The 19465-nt window shown below is 41.6% G+C and overlaps 1 protein-coding gene across 1 annotated transcript in view; it reads left to right on the forward strand.

Annotated features, from left to right (window-relative positions):
• The first annotated feature begins 102 nt into the window (after positions 1-102).
• The window catches only part of ZRSR2 (zinc finger CCCH-type, RNA binding motif and serine/arginine rich 2), a 36084-nt gene continuing 16721 nt past the window's right edge, over positions 103-19465 (forward strand). The window contains exons 1-5 of the mRNA XM_032285976.1: positions 103-487; positions 887-966; positions 10500-10581; positions 16742-16850; positions 17154-17240. Of these exons, the coding sequence (XP_032141867.1) occupies positions 447-487; positions 887-966; positions 10500-10581; positions 16742-16850; positions 17154-17240 (399 nt within the window). The 5' untranslated portion in view covers positions 103-446. The remainder of the gene's footprint in view (positions 488-886; positions 967-10499; positions 10582-16741; positions 16851-17153; positions 17241-19465) is intronic.

Consider the following 19465-nt stretch of genomic DNA (forward strand, 5'->3'; position numbering starts at 1 on the left):
GGCAGGGAGCGGAGTCTGGAGCTTTATCTGAAGCGCTGATAGGTGGATCGGCGGAAGGACGCAGAACCTGAAAAGTCGGAAATGAAGCCGGGAGAGCAGCTCTGTGCGGGATGTGACTTCATGAGTGGATGCTGAGAAAAGCGGGAGTGTGTGACTTTAACCTCCTGGCTACAACACGTCCTGCTAGGGCGAGGAGGGAGACAGTGATAAATCACTGGGCAAGTGCTGAAGCGACACTTACCTCTAGGGCGGGGCAAAAGCCCCACAGGATTTTTGCGGGAAGGAGCTATTGAGCCGCGTTTTGGAAGATGAGCCGCCGAAAGGTACCTCCACCCTTCCGTTTCTGGTCTCGTGCAAGGGGAGGCCACCCGGCGCCCGCGCCTGCGCGTGCCCTTCACAGCTCTTAGGCCTGCCCTTTCCTGGAGGGGCGGGGCGGAGCCGCCAAGATGGCTGCGCCCGAGAAGATGACGTTTCCAGAGAAACCAAGGTAAGCTACATACGGGGAGATGAGCAGGTGAGCGGGCCGACAGTGGCCACGGAGGATGTGGTAGCAGGAAGAAAAGGGAAGCAGGGCCAAGCCAATCGAGCCACCGTGACAGCGCGATTCCTTCCTGGTGCGCTCCCTGGTGCCCTCCCCGGAGTGTCACCGGGCGGTTGTAGGCTCAGGCAAGCGAGGAGGGGATCAGGTGGCGGATGGAGAAGACCGCCTGGGAGTGGGAGGATGAGGCGATGATAGATGCCTGTTCTATAATTAAAATACAGGAAGCAATATTTTTCTCCTTAGCACCCGAACTATTTCCTTTCATTGGACTCAGAGGAGCGGGAAGCTCGGGCAGCGCTGCAGTGTAGCGGCTGATTGTTGTGTGTCTGTTTTTAAATCTTGCAGCCACAAAAAGTACAGGGCCGCCCTGAAGAAGGAGAAACGAAAGAAACGTCGGCAGGAACTTGCTCGACTGAGAGACTCAGGTAACGGACCCTTTACAGTATCCTGTTTTCTGTGTTGTGAAATTGTTCTGTCCACTCCAGCCCTAACTTGAAGCCCCAGTGTCAGAAGGAAGTCAAATACTGCATCGGGGGAAAAATAGCTGTGACTACTACCTCCCAAGTAGTTATTTACAAACACATGTTGGAAACAATGTTAACATACTGAAGGCGGGAAGAACTGTTGGTGAATCATCATCACCCGCTGATTATGTGTTATAAAGTGTCTAACATTATAGTTGCAAGCATCATGAATTACATCAGCTAGCACAGTCCTTGTAGCACTCTTGGTTTCAAGTAATCCTTCCACCTCAGCCTCCCAAAGTGCTGGGATTATAGGCATGAGCTACCATGTCTGGCCCCAAACTCTTATTTGACTCTGAAACAATATATAGGCTGGGCGCACGGTGGCTCACTCCTGTAATCCCAGCACTTTGGGAAGCCGAGGCAGGCGAATCACCTGAGGTCAGGCGTTCAAGACCAGCACCTCCAATATTCAGTGAATATTTTTATTCGTAAAACCAGCAGGAGTTGAAGGTATTAATTAGAGGTTTTGTAAGTTTTTTTCAAACTTCACTAATATGAGACCCTTTGTTTACCCAAATCATTATGTTATTCAAATATATATCAACAGAATAGGTTTGAAGCTCATTTATTTATTTTTGAAACAGGGTCTGGTACTGTTGCCCAGGAGGGAAGTGCAGTGGCACAACTACAGCTCACTGCAGCCTCCACCTCTCAGATTCAAGCAGTCCTCCCACCTCAGCCTCCCTAGTAGCTGGGACTACAGGCATCTACCACCACATCTGGCTAATTTCTTTTTCTTTTTTTTTTTTTTTTTTTGAGACAGAGTCTTGCTCTGTCTCCCAGACTGAAGTGCAGTGGTGGTATCTCGGTTCACTGCAGCCACAGCCTCCCAGGTTCAAGCAATTCTCCTGCCACAGCCTCTTAAGTAGCTGGGGTTAAAGGTGTGTGTCACCACACCCGAATAATTTTTGTATTTTTAGTAGACATGGGATTTCACCATGTTGGCTAGGCTGGTCTCAAACTCCTGACCTCAGGTTATCCACCGTCCTTGGCCTCCCAAAGTGTTGGTATGACATGTGTGAGCCACTGTGCCTGGCCCACCTGGCTAATATTTAAAATTTTTGTAGAGATGGGATTTCACTATGTTGCCTGGTCTGTTCTCTAACTCCTGACCTCAAGCGATCCTTCCACCTCAGCCTCCCAATGTGCTGGGACTATAGGCACGAGCCACCACGCCTGGCCTGAAGCTCTTATTTGACTATACAACAATATATGGGCCTGGTACATGGTGGTTCACACCTGTAATCTCAGCACTTTGGGAAGCTAAGGCAGGTGGATCACCTGAGGTCAGGGGTTCGAGACTCAGCTTGGCCAACATAGTGAAACCCTATCTCTACTGAAAATACAAAATTAGCTGGGCTTGGTGGTGGGTGCCTGTAATCCCAGCTACTTGGGAGGCTGAGGCAAGAGAATCACTTGAACCTGGGAGGCAGAGGTTGCAGTGAACTGAGATCACGCCACTGCACTCCAGCCTCAACAATAGAGTGAGACTCTGTCTCAGAAAAACAAACAAAAAATACATTTATAAATTATAAAACTAAATGAAATTACACATTCAGTAAAATTTAAATCTACATCATGTAATGCTGGGGATGATGTCAAACTGATGCTCCTCACAATATGTATATGGCACTGATGAGAGTTTGGAATGCCTCTACTAATGTTGCCTTATGGTTATTTACCACTTTTTCTGTTAAATGACTGTAGAACCTTTATTTGTAAAGCAGATTTGACCTTCACGTGACAAAACCTAACATTTATGTATTAAATCTGCCTGCTTAATGCAATAAAATTAGGACTTAGTTATAAAATTATGTAGTACTTATAAATGCAGATGGAAGCACTGAAATCATACAATACTACTGGGTTATAATGATTGCCATGCACATTATCAAGAATATGCTTATTAAATTATCCTAGACAATTTTTTTTTTTTTTTTTTTTTTTTTTTTGGTATTTTAGGTTCTGGGGTACATGTGCAGATCATGCAGATTGTTGCATAGGTACATACATGGCAATGTGGTTTGTTGCCTACATCCCCCTGTCACCTATATCTGGCATTTCTCCCTATGTTATCTCTCCCCAACCTCCCTACCCCACGCTGTCCCTTCCCTATTCCCCCTCAACAGACCCGAGTGTGTGATGCTCCCCTCCCTGTGTCCATGTGTTCTTATTGTTCATCACCCACCTATGAGTGAAAACATGCGGTGTTAGATTGTCTGTTCTTGTGTTAGTTTGCTGAGAATGATGGTTTCCAGGTTCATCCATGTCCCTACAAAGGACACGAACTCATCGTTTTTTATGGCTGCATAGTATTCCATGGTGTATACGTGCCACATTTTCCTTGTCCAGTCTAACATCGATGGGCATTTGGGTTGGTTCCAGGTCTTTGCTATTGTAAACAGTGCCGCAATGAACATACGTGTAATATGTGTCTTTATAATAGAACAATTTATAATCCTTTGGATATGTACCCAGTAATGGGATCGCTGGGTCAAATGGAATTTCTATTTCTAGGTCCTTGAGGAATCGCCACACTGTCTTCCACAATGGTTGAACTAATTTACACTCCCACCAACAGTGTAAAAGTGTTCCTATTTCTCCATATCCTCTGCAGCATCTGTTGATCCTAGATAATTCTTGAAATCCAGAGACCATGGCCTCAAGTAACTAGGATTCTTAGGGCTTGAGAAACATAGCCATAGAGGTTTTATTTACCATTGGAGTTCCCAAGTAATTATTTTAGTGTTAGTACTTGGGATATTTAGAATGGAAGGAGCAGTGTGTTTACCTGCAACCTGTGTTAGCATTTCTCTCTTACTAGTTAAAAACTCATCCACTAGAGGTAGAACAAAGCATCAGGGATAAAAGTAAAAATAGGATAGGTTGGAGTTATTGAGGCCCTTATTGTACTTCCTTTCTCCCCTCTTGAAATTTTCAGTTACTTTACTTTGTTCATTTAACTGTTTTATTCTAACATACTTTAAAAAAAAAAAAAAAACTTCCTCTTTTTCGTTTCCTGCACTAAATCCTATAACAGCTGGTATTTGTATTGTTTTGATTTTTTTTTTCCCTTTTTACTTAGCAAGGTGTGTTCAGAATGAGCCTCTGTGGAGAGTCAGGCCAGTCGTGTCCCATGGTAGTTTTGTCCATTAAAGTATCCAGGTCACTGGTCTGTCAAGATTATATAACTAACGGCATATCCAAGACAAAGCACCTGTCTCTGCACTTCTGCTTCTAGTTTTTCCCATTCCACCTCACAATTCTTTGCCTAGTGGTACTTCATGAATACTGTAGACTATGGAACATTGCTTTTTTTTTTTTTTTGAGATGGAGTTTTGTTCTCTCGCCCAGACTGGAGTGCAATGGCATGATCTCGGCTCAGTGCAGCCTCCACCTCCCAGGCTCAAGTGATTCTTCTGCCGCAGCCTCCCAAGTAACTGGGATTACAGGCACCTGCCATCATGCCCGGCTAATTTTTGTACTTTTGTAGAGACAGGGTTTCACCTTGTTGGCCAGACTGATCTCGAACTCCTGACCTCAGGTGATCTGCCTGTGTTGGCTTCTCAAAGTGCTGGGATTACAGGTGTGAGCCACTGCACCAGCCAGGAACACTGCTGTTTATTGTAGCACATATTGGATGAGCAGACATTACCCAGAAGGCTAGAATGTTGAGTGTTATGGTGAGAGCGCCTTGGCAAATGATTGGTAGAAGTTTCTGGAATAGTGAGCTTTTAATTACAGCTAGTTTCTTTGGCACCCAGTTCTACTTGAGATAACCTGAAACAAGCCACCTTTTCAGAAATTAAGATATTAAAAGCAAATTGCAAAACTGTACGATTCTGTGCGTACAGTTACATGTACAGGTTGAGTATCCCTTTATCTGAAATGTTTGCATTATATTTACCAATTGAGCATCTCAAATCCAAAAATCCAAAATACGAAATGCTCCAGTGAACATTTCCTTTGAGAATTGTTGGCACTTAGAATATTTTCAATTTTTGGATTTGGGGTGCTCAACCTGTATAATACCATTGGATATACATTTGATCCCTGAACAATGTGGGAGTTAGGGACACTGACCCCCCCCCCAACCACTGCGGCCCTCCGCACAGTCGAAAATTTGTGTATAACTTTTCACTCCCCCCAAACTTAACTATTAAGAACCTATTGTTGACTGTAAACCTTGCCAATAACATAAACAGTTGATTAACACATACTTTTATTTTTTTTGAGTCGGAGTCTCTCTCTGTCCCCCAGGCTGGAGTGCAATGGCATGATCTTGGCTCACCGTAACGTCCGTCTCCCGGGTTCAAGCAATTCTCCTGCCTCAGCCCCCCAAGTAGCTGGGATTACAGGCGCCTATCACCACGCCCAGCTAATTATTTTTTATTTTTACCTGAGACAGGGTTTCACCATATTGGCCAGGCTTGTCTCTTGGCCAGGCTGGTCTCAAACTCCTGACCTTGTGATCTGCCCGCCCCGGCCTCCCAAAGTGCTGGAATTACAGGCATGAGCCACCATGCCCGGCCATAACACATACTTTGTATGTTATATATGTATTATATACCATATTCTTATAATAAAGTAAGCTAGAGAAAAGAATGTTACTAAGAAAATCATGAGGAATAGAAAATATATTTACCACTCATTAAATGGAAGTGGATCATCATAAAGGTCTTCATTCTCCTTGTCTTCATGTTGAGTAGGCTGAGGAGGAAGAAGAGGTCTTGCTGTCTCAGGTGACAGAGGCAGAAGAGGTAGAGGAGGTGGAAGAGAAGGCAAGAGGGTAGACACATTTGGTGTAACTTTGCAGAAATACATTATAATTTCTGTCTGACATTTTTGCTTTTTCATTTCTCTAAGAATGTTTCTATAAAGTTCCAATTCTTCCACCATTTGCTTTAGTTTTAATGTGTTCATTTTCAGTTTAGATGGTTCCATAAAAAAAGTCAAAAGCAGTCTTGAATGATTGGCACTTCTGCCAGATTGTCTAGTGTCAGTTTGTTTTCTGGCATTGCTTCTCCTAAGTTTTCTTCCTCATCACCTTGCACTGGAAGACTCATCCCCATCAAATGGACTTTTGTTAATTACTTTGGTGTGGTATCTGTTAGCTCTTGAATTTCTCCAAGATTTATATCTTGAAACCCTTCACCCGAACTCCCTTGCACTTTTTTTTTCCATATCCACAATATCCACAATCTCTTTCGTGATTTCCTTGATTGGCTCTGTCTTAAGTCCTGTGAAGCAATACACAATATCTGGACACAGTTTTTTCTCCAGCAGGACTTTGTTTTCGGCTTGATGATCTTCATGGCTTTTTCTTTCCTTTTTTTTCTTTTGAGATGGAGTCTTGCTCTGTCCCCTAGGCTGTAGTGCTGTGACATGATCTCGGCTCACTGCAACTTCTGCCTCCCAGGAGTTCAAGCAACTCTCCTGCCTCAGCCTCCTGAGTAGCCGGGATTACAGGCGCGTACCACCACACCCAGCTAATTTTGTATTTTTAGTAGAGATGGGCTTTCACCATGTTGGTCAGGCTGGTCTCGAACTCCTGACCTCGTGATCTTCCCGCCTTGGGCTTCCAAAGTACTGGGATTACAGGCGTGAGCCACTGCACCTGGCCTTTCATGGCTTTTTCTATGACAACAATAACGTCTTCAGAGGTATAATCTTTAAACACTTTCTTGATGCTCTCTCTGTTAGAGTTCTCTTCCATATCATTGACAGTCCTTTCTATCAAGTACCACATGTAATGAGCTTTAGAGGTTTTTGTAACTCCCTGGTCTGGAGGCTGAACTAGAAACATTGTGTTTGGGGGAAAGTAGACCACTTTGACGCCTTCAGTGTTGAACTCATGAGGTTCTGGGTGGCCAGGGGCATTGTCCAATATTAAAAGAATTTTAAAAGCCAGTTCCTTACTGAGAAGTCTTGACTTCAGGGACAAAGCATCAGCGGAACCAATTCAGAAAAAGGATTTCCATTATCCAGCCCTTCTAGTTGTGCAACCAAAGGACAGGCAGCTGGTGCTTATCTTTTCCTTCAAGGATTGGGGGTGGAGCTTAGCAGCTTTATAGATAAGGGCAGTCCTGATCATAAACTCCACTATGTTTACATGAAACAGTAGAGTTAGCCTGTCTTTTTGCTTAAAATCCTGCTACTTGCTTCTCTTCCTAACTACTAAATGTCCTTTGTGGCATTTTTCTAGAATAGGATACTTTCATTTCCATCAAAAACTTGTTCAGGCCAGGCACCGTGGCTCACACCTGTAGTCCCAGCACTTTGGGAGGCCAAGGCAGGTAGATCATGAGGTCGGGAATTTGAGATCAGCCTGGCCAACATGGTGAAATCCCGTCTCTACTAAAAATACAAAAATTAGCCAGGCGTCGTGGTATGCATCTGTAATCCCAGCTACTTGAGAGGCTGAGGCAGGAGAATTGCTTGAACCGGGAGGCAGAAGTTGCAATGAGCCAAGATCGTGTCACTGCACTTTAGCCTGGACAACAGAGCAAGGCTCCATCTCAAAACAAAACAAAACAAACCTGTTCCTGCAGATATTCTTTCTCCTCAATGATTTTCTTTTTCTTTCTTTCTTCCCTTCTCTTCCCTTCCGTCCCCTCCCCTCCCCTCTCCTCCCCTCCCCTCCTTCTCTTTTCTTTTCCTTTGTTTTATTTTATTTTATTTCTTCTTTCAACAGAGTTTTGCTCTTGTTGCCTAGGCTGTAATGCAGTACACGACCTTGGCTCACTGCAACCTCCGCCTCTCAAGCAACTCTCCTGCCTCAGCCTTCCGAGTAGCTGGGATTACAGGCATGCACCACCACATCCAACTAATTTTTGGATTTTTAGTAGAGACATGGTTTCACCATGTTGGCCAGGTTGGTCTCGAATTCCTGACCTCAGGTGATCCGCCTGCCTCAGCCTCCCAAAATGCTGGGATTACAGGCATGAGTCACTATACACAGTCCTGCATTAACTTTTTATGATAGATTTGTATCTATGATAGCAAATGATAAAATAGGCTAGTATGTACATTTATTTTATGCATTCATGACATATCTTTTTCCTAAATTTTTTTCAGTATTTCTAGGCTATGCCACTTATCTGCTATTTTTTTTCAAATTGTTACAAATCTCCCCTAAATGTTACAGTGTGTTTATTGAAAAAAATCTGTATTTAAATAGACCAAGGCTGTTAAAACCTGTATTGTTCAAGGGTCAACTGTATTGTATTTACATGTATTGCATATATCTGATTGTACACGGGAAAATGCTGTACCCAGAACTGTTAGCAATCACTTCTGTGGAGTATATGAGCTTGATTTCAAGGCGATGGGAGTTGAGTGAGTCAGTCAACAGATATTTGTGAGTGTCAGCTGCGTCTGTGCCCTGTCTAATCTATCAGCGTACCTCTGCAGGTAAGTCGGCCATATCCTCTGTGCCAGGTTCTTTGGCTCTTTAAGTACATTAGATCGTCTAATTATCTGAACAATTAAATATTATTCTATGTGATTGAGAACTTATTCTACATTTGTTGCCTATTTTAATTCCAGTTGCTGAAATAATAAAGTTTACTTACTTAAGACAAATTGTTGTAATTATCTAGGACTGGATGAGCCTTCAGTTAGAACTCTACTCAACGCCTGTGACAAACACAGACTCTTGTTTCTTTAAGCCTGACATCTGTTACATTTCTTTAAGATCATTTCAATATTCCATTTCTCTTCCATTTTCGCTGATTTTTTTCCCCAAATTTTGAATAGAAGAGGATGTGAATGTCTATTCTATTAGAAGTTATTTTTTCATGTTTTTATTTGGAAAATGTTCTAATCTACAGAAAGTCGAAAAAAATAGCACAATAAATATCCATGAATCCTTCAGCAAGATTTGCCAGTTGTTAATATTTGGCCGGCCTGCTTGCCTTCCTTCCTTCCTTTTTTCCTTCCTTCCTCTCTCTCTCTCTTTCTTTCATTTCTCTCTCTCTCTTTTTTCTTTCTCTCTCTCTCTTTATTTAAAAAGATACATATATAGAACATTTTTTCTGAACCTTTTGGATGGCAGTTGCAGATAGCAGCATCTCACCCCTAAATTCTTAAGCCTGCAACTCCTAAAAATAAGGACATTGTCTCACAGAACCACAATGCCAAACTTGCACCTGAGTACATGAGCAGTAATTCAATGGTATGATATACAGGCCATATTTAGACTTCCCCAAACCAGGATTGATTGTTTTGAGAAACTCAAGCCGGTTATCTTGTGGAATGCCCTGCATTCTCGATTATTCTATCTTCCCATGATGAACTTCAGGTGACAACACTCGTTAGAACAAAAGATTACAGCGCGGCTGTTGTAAACTTCTTATTGCATACATCATGAGACCTATCGTGTCAGGCTGTTGCACTCCCGGTGATGCTAACTGTGGTTAAAGTGTTACCCACTCAGATCGCTCCATTATAAAGCTGCATTTTTTTTTCTTTTGTAATTAGTCCACATTTCTGGGGTGATATGTTGAGATAGTGTGAATATCCTCTTCCCAGCAAGCTTTCATTCAATGTGTGTGTGTGTGCGTGTGTGTATGTATGTATGTATGTGTTTTGAGATGGAGTTTTGCTGTTGTTGCTCAGGCTGGAGTGCAATGGCATGGTGTGGGCTCACCACAACCTCCGCCTCCTGGGTTCAAGCGATTCTCCTGCCTCAGCCTCCCTAGTAGCTGGGATTACAGGATGCGCCACCATGCCAGCTAATTTTGTGTTTTTAGTAGAAACAGGGTTCTTTCATGTTGGTCAGACTGGTTTTGAACTCCCAACCTTAGGCGATCCGCCCGCCTCGGCCTCCCAGAGTGCTGGGATTACAGGTGTGAGCCACCACACCTGGCCTCATTCAATGTTTTTAATATCTTTGTCTAAATTTTTACAGTGGGGGTTGCAAAAGTGATGATTTATCCACTTAAGTTTTTCTACATTTTTTAGTTGCCATTCTTCTGTAAAGATAGATGTTCCTTTCCACACCCCCACCACCTTTTTTTTTTTTTTTTTTTTGAGATGGAGTTTTGCTCTTGTTGCCCAGGCTGGGGTGCAATGGCATGATCTTGGTTCATTGCAACCTCTGTCTCCCGGCTTTAAGTGATTCTCCTCCCTCAGCCTCCAGAGTAGCTGGGTGACAGGCACCTGCCACCACGCCCAGCTAATTTCCTTTTTAAGTATAATTGTGGAATCATTGATTAATTGTTAGATGTAATGTGCTATCCACTACCGTTATTGTCCTTTTTGATGCTTGCGTTGTACCAAATAAAGGTGATTAGAGACCTTCTTGTTAGAAGGTTTTAGAAAGATTTATACCGTAATTTTAAACATTAACGATTACATGTATTTTTTTCCTGAATTTTTGACCAAGAATTTGCAGTGCTCAGTTTAATAAAACATTTAAATTCCTTTAGGACTCTCACAGAAGGAGGAGGAGGAGGACACTTTTATTGAAGAACAACAACTTGAAGAAGAGAAGCTATTGGAAAGAGAGAGGTCAGCGATAATTGAAACACTTAAAGTGAATGAAGTTATTTTATTGGAATATTATCAGCCTTTACTAACCAGTACCAGTCTTCTGTATAAAATCTTGTATAAAATAGGTCTTATAAAATACCCTGTATAAATTATTTAAAACTATAGTTGATGGGCTAAAACTAGATGCTTTTTTTTTTAATGGAAGTACTTTTAACTGTTTTTGCTAATTTGTAATTGTTTTGAAACAGAAAAAAGAAATAATTAACAAATGTAAAAGGGGAAAGGGTTTTAACAATTGCAACACACCCAAAGATAGCCACTGTTAAGAAAGAAAAAAGGAACTGTAAATGTACTTTACATGTGTCTTTCTATAATGGGATGATATTTATACATGTTTTTCTATAAATTACACTCTTGTAAATATGTAGTGCATTTATTTCAGTCCTGATGCAGGGATCTAATTAACTATTTCAATGGCAATACAAGGCTGGGTATGCTGGCTCACGCCTGTAATCCCAGCACTTTGGGAGGCCGAGGCGGGTGGATAACAAGGTCAGGAGTTCAAGACCAGCCTGGCCAACATGGTGAAACCCCATCTCTACCAAAAATACAAAAATTAGCTGGGCATGGTGGCGCACACCTTAATCCCAGCTTCTTGGGAGGCTGAGGCAGGAGAATAGCTTGAACCGGGACCCAAGAGGCAGAGGTTGCAGTGAGCCGAGATTGCGCCACTGAGCTCCAGCCTGGGCTACAGAGCGAGCCTCTGTGTACAGAAAAAAAAAAAAAAAAAAGGCAATACAGTACCTACTGCACAGATGTAGCATAATTTATGTGCTAGTCATAGTTTATTCATTCGTAAATTATAGCTCTCTACTGATGGACTTTCAGGTTATATTGGTCTTTTACTCATATGTAAAAAGTTGCAGTGAGCGGATGGGTGCGGTGGCTCATGCCTGTAATCCCAGAACTTTGGGAGGCTGAGGTGGGTGGATCACGAGGTCAGGAGTTCAAGATCAGTCTGGCCAAGATGGTGAAACCCCGTCTCTACTAAAAATACAAAAATTAGCTAGGCATGTTGGTGTACGCCTGTAATCCCTGCTACTCAGGAGGCTGAGGCAGAAGAATCACTTGAACCTGGGGGTCGGTGTAGGGTCCAACCCTACAGGGTCTCATGAGCCCCTCTCTACAGGTGTGGAGACAAGAAACTGAAAATAAAAGACACAAGACACCAAGAAAGAGAAAACAGAGTTTGGGCCCAGGGATCTACTGCCAACCAAAGCACGGAGTCAGGCAGTGACCTCGAGTGCCTGGACACTCTGACTTTTATTGAGTACAAAGCAGGGGGAAGGGTAGGTAGGATAGGTAATGCTGGTCAGTGATAGGGTCAGATAAATCACCTGTCTTGGAGACAGGGGCCAAAACTTTGAAGATGCCAAGGTGAGGAGAGAACTCAAGGCGTCAGTACTTTTTTCATACTTGTCAAGAAATAACAAGGTCACTAAGATTTATGTTACTATTACTAATTCTTATCTTCTAAGGAAAAGAGGAACCAGGTGCAGAAGCAGAACTTGAAAGTAGACATGGAACATGACCGCTGAAGCACAGCACCACATAGAGACAATTAAGTCCCTGGATGTCTGTGGGCCTTTCTGACAGCTTACCACAAGAGCTTGGAAGGCGGAGTTTTCTCCTCACTCCACAGAGGAAGGAGATGTCTCAGCCATCTTGGACGTGTCCTTCCCTTGCTGGCTGAACAGCTGGTGCTTTCACAGCGCTGACACTGTCACACAGCCAAGGCATCCCCCAGCAGCCCTTAAGCGGGTATGATAGAGGACTTAGAGCATCTTGCCTTAGGGTCACCTCTTTTCCAATGCCACTTCAGTCCCATTCTTCTTGACCTGAGACTTATTAGTAAGATTAAAGATTCTATGATTATATAGATGTATGTATTTATGATTACATATGAATAGCTATGTGATTATGATTATATATATAGGAATAACTATATAACTATATCTCTAATTGGTTTCTAATTCTATGTTTATATAAGAACATGCTGAGGCTTCAGACCCTTGCCTCTCCTCTAGAGGGGTTTCCCCCCAACAGGGCGGAGGTTGCAGTGAGCCGAGATCGCACCACCGCACTCCAGCCTGGGTGACAGAGCAAGACTCTGTCTCAAAAAAAAAAAAAAAAAAGTTGCAGTAGGCATCCATGCTTATATATCCTTGGTAGTTGTCCAATTATTTCCTTAGGAAAATGACTAGAAATGAAATTGTTGGAATCAAAGCATAAGTCCATGTAAAATGTAGATGGCCAGGTAGAAGGGCTTCCTGGTTTGCAGTTTGCAGCCCCTCTGGCAGTGAATATAGGGGTCCATCTCCCCACACCTTCACTCATACTAGGCATTATCAATTTATAAAACTTCTATAATGAAAAGTTATATTTCATTGTTTCAAATGCACATTTCTGAATTAGGTAGAGTATCTTTTTTTATGTTTTATTACCTATTTGTAGATTGCTCAAGCCTCACACCTTTCTCTTTTGGGATACATATTTTTTTTTTAATGTTTTTTGTTTGTTTTTGAGACAGAGTATTGCTCTGTTGCCAGGCTGGAGTGCAGTGGCGCGATCTTGACTCATTGCAATCTCCGCCTCCCAGCTCAGGTGATTCACCTGCCTCACCCTCCTGAGTAGCTGGGACTACAGGCGCACAGCCCCACACCCAGCTAATTTTTTTCGTATTTTTAGTAGAGACAGGGTTTCATCATGTTAGCCAGGATGGTCCCGATCTCTTGACCTTGTGATCCGCCTGACTTGGCTTCCTAAAGTGCTGGGATTACAGGTGTGAGTCACCATGCCCAGCCTTCTTAATTTGTTTTGTAAGCAATTTTATTACTTGATTAAGGATATTAATCCTTTGTTATATGTGTGATGTATACTCATTTGTCATCATCAGTCCTAACTTGGCTTACTGCATTTCTCACCGTGATTTGATTCTCATGTCATTGACTTTCATCATGATATCTGATCTTGGTGTCTGGCTGAAAAAGTCTCCTCTATTCCAAGATGATGAAAATATTCTGCTAATTTTTCTCTTTATATATATATATATATATATTTTTTTTTTTTTTTTTTTTTTTTTGAGACGGAGTTTCACTCATGTTACCCAGGCTGGAGTGCAATGGCGCGATCTCGGCTCACCACAACCTCCGCCTCCTGGGTTCAGGCAATTCTCCTGCCTCAGCCTCCTGAGTAGCTGGGAATACAGGCATGCACCACCATGCCCAGCTAATTTTTTTGTATTTTTGGTAGAGACGGGGTTTCACCATGTTGACCAGGACGGTCTCGATCTCTTGACCTCGTGATCCACCCGCCTCGGCCTCCCAAAGTGCTGGGATTACAGGCTTGAGCCACCGCGCCCGGCCTTCTCTTTATATTTTTATGGGGTGGTTTTTGGTTTTTAAAGAAAATGTGGCACACACTAGTTTGAATGTATTTAGTGCCACTCAGCTGTACACTTGAAAAGGAGAAAAAACCTTATAGGCATTCTTCAGCTATTTAGTACTTTCACTGGAAATGTTGCTTCTTTTTTTGTAATTGATTCCTTTTGTTTCCCTAAGCACATAAATAGGTGGAATTATCAAAATGCCAAAAATATGAAAATAAAAGAGGAGCAGTGATTGAGAAGAACATGGAATTGGATTCAGCCAGACCCAAGTTCCAGATCTGTCCCAGCTCACTAGCTGTGTTCAAATTTCTTTCTTTCTTTCTCTCTTTCTTTCTTTCTTTCTCTCTTTCTGTCTTTCTTTCTTTCTTTCTCTCTTTCTTTCTCTCTTTCTCTCTTTCTTTCTCTCTTTCTCTCCCTTTCTTTCTTTCTCTCTTTTTCTTTCTTTCTCTCTTTCTTTTCTCTCTTTCTTTTCTTTCTTTCTTTCTTTCTTCTTCAGTAGAGGCAGGGTTTCACCGTTTTGGCCAGGCTGGCCTTGAATTCCTGACCTGTGATCTGCCCACCTTGGCCTCCCAAAGTGCTGGGATTACAGGCGTGAGCCACTGCACCCGACTGTGTTCAAATTTCTTAATCTCTCTAAGCTTCTATTTCCTTGTCTTTAATATGGAGATAAAATCAATCATAATATCTATCTCACAGAATTGTGACGATTAAATGAGGTGATGGATGTATAGTGTTGAACACAGTGTCAGCAGATAGGAGGTGCTGTAATAGCTCTAGTTCTTTTTATTATAGATTTCTGTTATGATGAAGACAATATATATGGTATGAAATAAGAAAGTAATTTTTTTTCATTTATTTGAAATGCTTCTTTTAAATCACATACATGTATGTATCTTTGTGCTCCTTTGATCTTTATTTCTTTATGAGTTGCATACCATTTAAATTATTGTTGAAAAGCAAGAAAATAATGTAAAAATACTGTATGGCATTATGTCCTATTTTAAAGCAGATGAATATTCAAGTTATTAAATTTTAAAGTTTTAACATTTTACTTTTTTGTGGTCTCAATTTATATACCATTTGGTTTAGTTATATACAATTAGGTTTTTCAAAAGATTAATAAATCAGAGTTGTGCACATGGAAACATCTATATGGTACCCTCACACATGGCATAGGAACACTGATATATGCAATGTAGCAGCCTCTGCCATGGCTAAAAGATGTGTTCCTGGAATCTTTATTTGGAAATGTAATATATTTTATTTAAAATTGTGGTTAGGTCCCCATACTAGACATAAAACTTTACTGAACTCCTAATGCTGGTGAAGTAATGCAGGAAAATTTCTCATATTTCATTTCCCTTTTATAAATTCAGTGGAAAAATGAATTTTGGGTCCTAAACACCTGATTGGCAAGTAGACTTCAGAAATCAAACCCCCCACCTTTAAATTAGAAACTTATGATATTGGATGTCTGAGCCACTTGCCACTTTAAGGTAATAGCACTCATTATAATTGGTCATTTAAAAAATAGACTTGACACTCGCTTATTGATTGATTGATTGAGGTGGAGCCTCACTCTGTCGCCCAGGCTGGAGTGCAGTGGTGTGATCTTGGCTCACTGCAACCTCCTGGGTTCAGGCAATTCTCTGCCTCAGCCACCCGAGTAGCTGAGATTACAGGTATGTGCCACTATACCTGGCTAATTTTTGTATATTTAGTAGAGGTGGGGGTTTCACCATTTTGGACAGGCTGGTCTTGAACTCCTGCACTCGCAATCCACACCCGGCTGACGCTTGCTAATTTATTTTATAACTTCGTTTCTTAAAACCTGTAGCTTTATTTTAAAAAGATGATTATAATGTACTTTTATTTTCCTTCTTTTGGCAGTTCAGGTGTTTGGAGGCAAACCACAGGAGTCTCTTAACTGTGTGGAGTCGTAGTCCAGAGGTTTATGGCAGAGGATGCTGGGTTTTTAGCATGCTACCATCATGGAATTGCTACTTTTCAGAATAGGGGCCAGGTGCAGTGGCTCACATCTGTAATCCCAGCACTTTGGGAGGCTGAGGCAGGTGGATCACTTGAGGTCAGGAGTTCAAGACCAGCCTGGCCAACGTGGCAAAACCCCATCTCTACTAAAAATGTAAAAATTAGCCAGACGTGGTGGCTGGCACGTGTAATCCCAGCTACTTGGGAGGCCGGGGTCAGGAGAATCACTTGAACCCAAGAGGCCAAGGTTGCAGTGAGCCTAGATCATGCCACTGCACTCCAACGTGGGCAACAGAGCGAGACTCTGTCTCAAAAATAAATAAATAAATAAAAATAAATGCTTAGAATAGGAAGGGAAATGCTTTCTGAATGTGAAAAGGTGGATGTGGCTTTGAAACTTGCTGCCCATTTTATTGACACCTAAACGTCACTGTGATCAGTCTAGAGGGAAAGTCAGAGTGTACTTTTTTTCTGTAAAATATGTCACATCCATGTAGACTTATGAAATGTAGGAGGGATTTTAAGTTGTAACCCTTTAGGAAGATAGTTGCTTACACGTGGTGCTTTTCCAAAAGCTCTACTCTTCTTGTTCTCTTACCCCCACTTGATGGCCTTATAGAAAATAACTTTCATGATTTTTGAATCAGTCTCAAAACGTGTCATTTTGCTATCGTGTGTGTGTATGTGTATTTGTGGATTAATGCCCATTTCTTTTATCTGATTACATCATTATACTGATAGGCAAAGATTACATGAAGAGTGGTTGCTGAGAGAGCAGAAGGCACAAGAAGAATTCAGAATAAAGAAGGAAAAGGAAGAGGCAGCTAGAAAACGGCAAGAAGAACAAGAGGTACAGTGGGAATCACATAACTAGTGAGCAAACTGATGACTTCACCATAATAACTCTTGTGAAGAGTTGCCTATCTTGGGAGGTTGCAGCGAGCCAATATCGTGCCATTGCACTCCAGCCTGGGCAACAGGAGCGAAGCTCCATCTCAAAAGAAAAAAAAAAAGAGTTGCCTATCTTGAACTTAAAAAAAAAAGATCTTATCCAGTTTACTAGTATTTTTAAAATTTTTCATTTATGTGCCCTATATATGAAATGTTTTTAAAAAGCATCTGAAAAAAAGTTACTTTTTCTTCCCCTTTAAAGAGAAAGTTAAAGGAACAATGGGAAGAACAACAAAGGAAAGAGAGAGAAGAGGAGGAGCAGAAACGACAGGAGAAGAAAGAAAAAGAGGTGATTCCTGTCATGGGAGGATGAACGCATAGCATATCCTCTGAGTATACAGATGTGCCGTGTGATGGGTTTGAAGAATAAGCTGTAGGCGTGTCAGAGTTTGGGTTTGTTTTTATTTTTTCTTGTCACTTCATTTGTTTGCTTAGAAAGAATCATATTTCAGTCTAGACATACACCAGAGTTCCCTTCTGATGCTCTTCTTTGGGTCTGTGCAGTGGCAGATTCCTTAAAGTTTTCTTCAGCTTTACCCTATTTACCCTTTCTACTGGGCATTGGCAAACATTGTAAAGGGCCAGATGGTAAATATTTTAGGCTTTATGGTTTGTCTGGTCTCTGTGGCAAACATCCAACTCTGCCAGTGTACCCTGAAAGCAGCCATCAATAATATGTAAATAAATGGGTATGGCTGTGTTCCACGAAAGCTTTATTTACAAAACAGGCAGCTGGCCCTTGCTTTATAGCAAGTTGTGTTTTTCTGAGGTTCTGCTGTATATGAGTTGACTTCTTTAGAGAATAATATTTTGTTTTGTTTCCACATTTATTTAGGTCATAAGAGAACTGCTTATGACATGTCAGCAAGAATTAGAGGATTTAAAGAAATCAGGAACTCAAATATCGAGGAACTAGGAAATGTTTTTTGTTATTTGTATTAAATCTTGACTTCCTCTTCAACTTAGGCTATAAAGAAAATTGTAGCTAACACACTTGCTCATTTAAAAAAAACCTATAAGGCATATGTATGAAGATTGATTTGTTACGTTTTGCTGCTATTCCTTAACAGTATATTTATTTCAGAGGTATCACAGCTCATCTTCCCTTGAGTGATTCATCAGGATTTATCTTTTCTGTCATATAGCTAAATTTGAATAGCATACAATTGGATAATCACCTTATAATTGGGAAAAATACATGTGTCTTCACCGTAGTCAATATGGGGCAGAAACATCCTCCACAATTTTTGTTTTTTGTGTCTCAGGCCATCAGTTAATTTCAATGCAGATTTTAGACAACCTTAAATGAACACATTTCCAAGTGAGGCATGATCACGCTAGGTTTTTAGGGGGCAGAAAAATTGTTTGGAGCTTGTCATTTGTTATAGAGAGGAATTAATTCCCATTTTAACAGTAGAGTGTTCCTCAGCTGAGGTCTTTCAGGAATTAGGTAACAGCTAAGGCTTGTTTTAAATGCTTTTGTTTCAGAGGACATCTGTGATACATTAAAGAGAAATGAGGGAAACGAAATAGATTCTAAGCTTATTAAAAGGAATCTGCAGTATGTGTTTCTGCTGTATTCTAGACACGTCTCTTGTGGACAGAGAGCAGTGAAAGACACAGTCCCTGCTCTCACTGAGTTATTTTTTATATGGGAGTGTAAGATGATAAGCAAGCAAAACAGATCATTCAAAATATGATCATATTAAGTGCTATGAAGAAATAAAGCAGAGAGTGATGTGATAGAGTAAGGAGAATAGAGTTGTGCTTCTGTAGATTGCCTGGTCAAGGAAATCTCTGGGGAGGTGGTGTTTGCACTGACATCTGAGTGCAGAGATCTCAGCGAGAAGAGGCCTGAAGCTCAAAGGCTGAAAGAAGGCCATAGAGCCTGAAATCTAGAGTCCAAAGGAGAGAAGAGCAGTGGAGGAGGTTGGGGGAGGAGGGCAGTGGGGGGTAAGCAGTGTCAGATCATGGAGGGCTTCTTGGATTTGAACGAGGAGTTTGGATTTTATGTTTCCTATAATGGGAAGCCATTGAAGGATTTTAACCAGGGAATGACTCTGTCTCATTTATATTTGTACCTTTTAACAGATCATTCTTTAAAAAAAAAATTTTCTTTTTGAGACAGTTTCATGCTGTCGCCCAGGCTGGAGTGCAGTGGCATGATCTATGCCTACTACAACCTCTGCCTCCTGGGTTCAAGCAATTCATGTGCCTCAGTCCCTCAAGTAGCTGGGATTACATGTGCCTGCTACCACATGGAGCTAATTTTTATATTTTTAGTAGAAACGGGGTTTCACCATGTTGGCCAGGCTGGTCTCAATCTCCTGACCTCAAGTGATTCCCTGCCTCGGCCTCCCGAAGTGCTGGTGTGAGCCACCACACCGGACCTTTTAACAGATCATTTTTATTTTACTATAAAAAATGAAGAATGGGGAACAGTGACCAGTTAGAAGGCCTGTGATTCCAAATAAAGACAACTACACAGATTTGGGGTGTGTCAAGGCAGAGTCA

This window comes from Sapajus apella, unplaced genomic scaffold (genome assembly GCF_009761245.1).
Source record: "Sapajus apella isolate SASKATOON/1434 unplaced genomic scaffold, GSC_monkey_1.0 scaffold17, whole genome shotgun sequence".
Classification (NCBI taxonomy): Eukaryota; Metazoa; Chordata; class Mammalia; order Primates; family Cebidae; genus Sapajus; species Sapajus apella.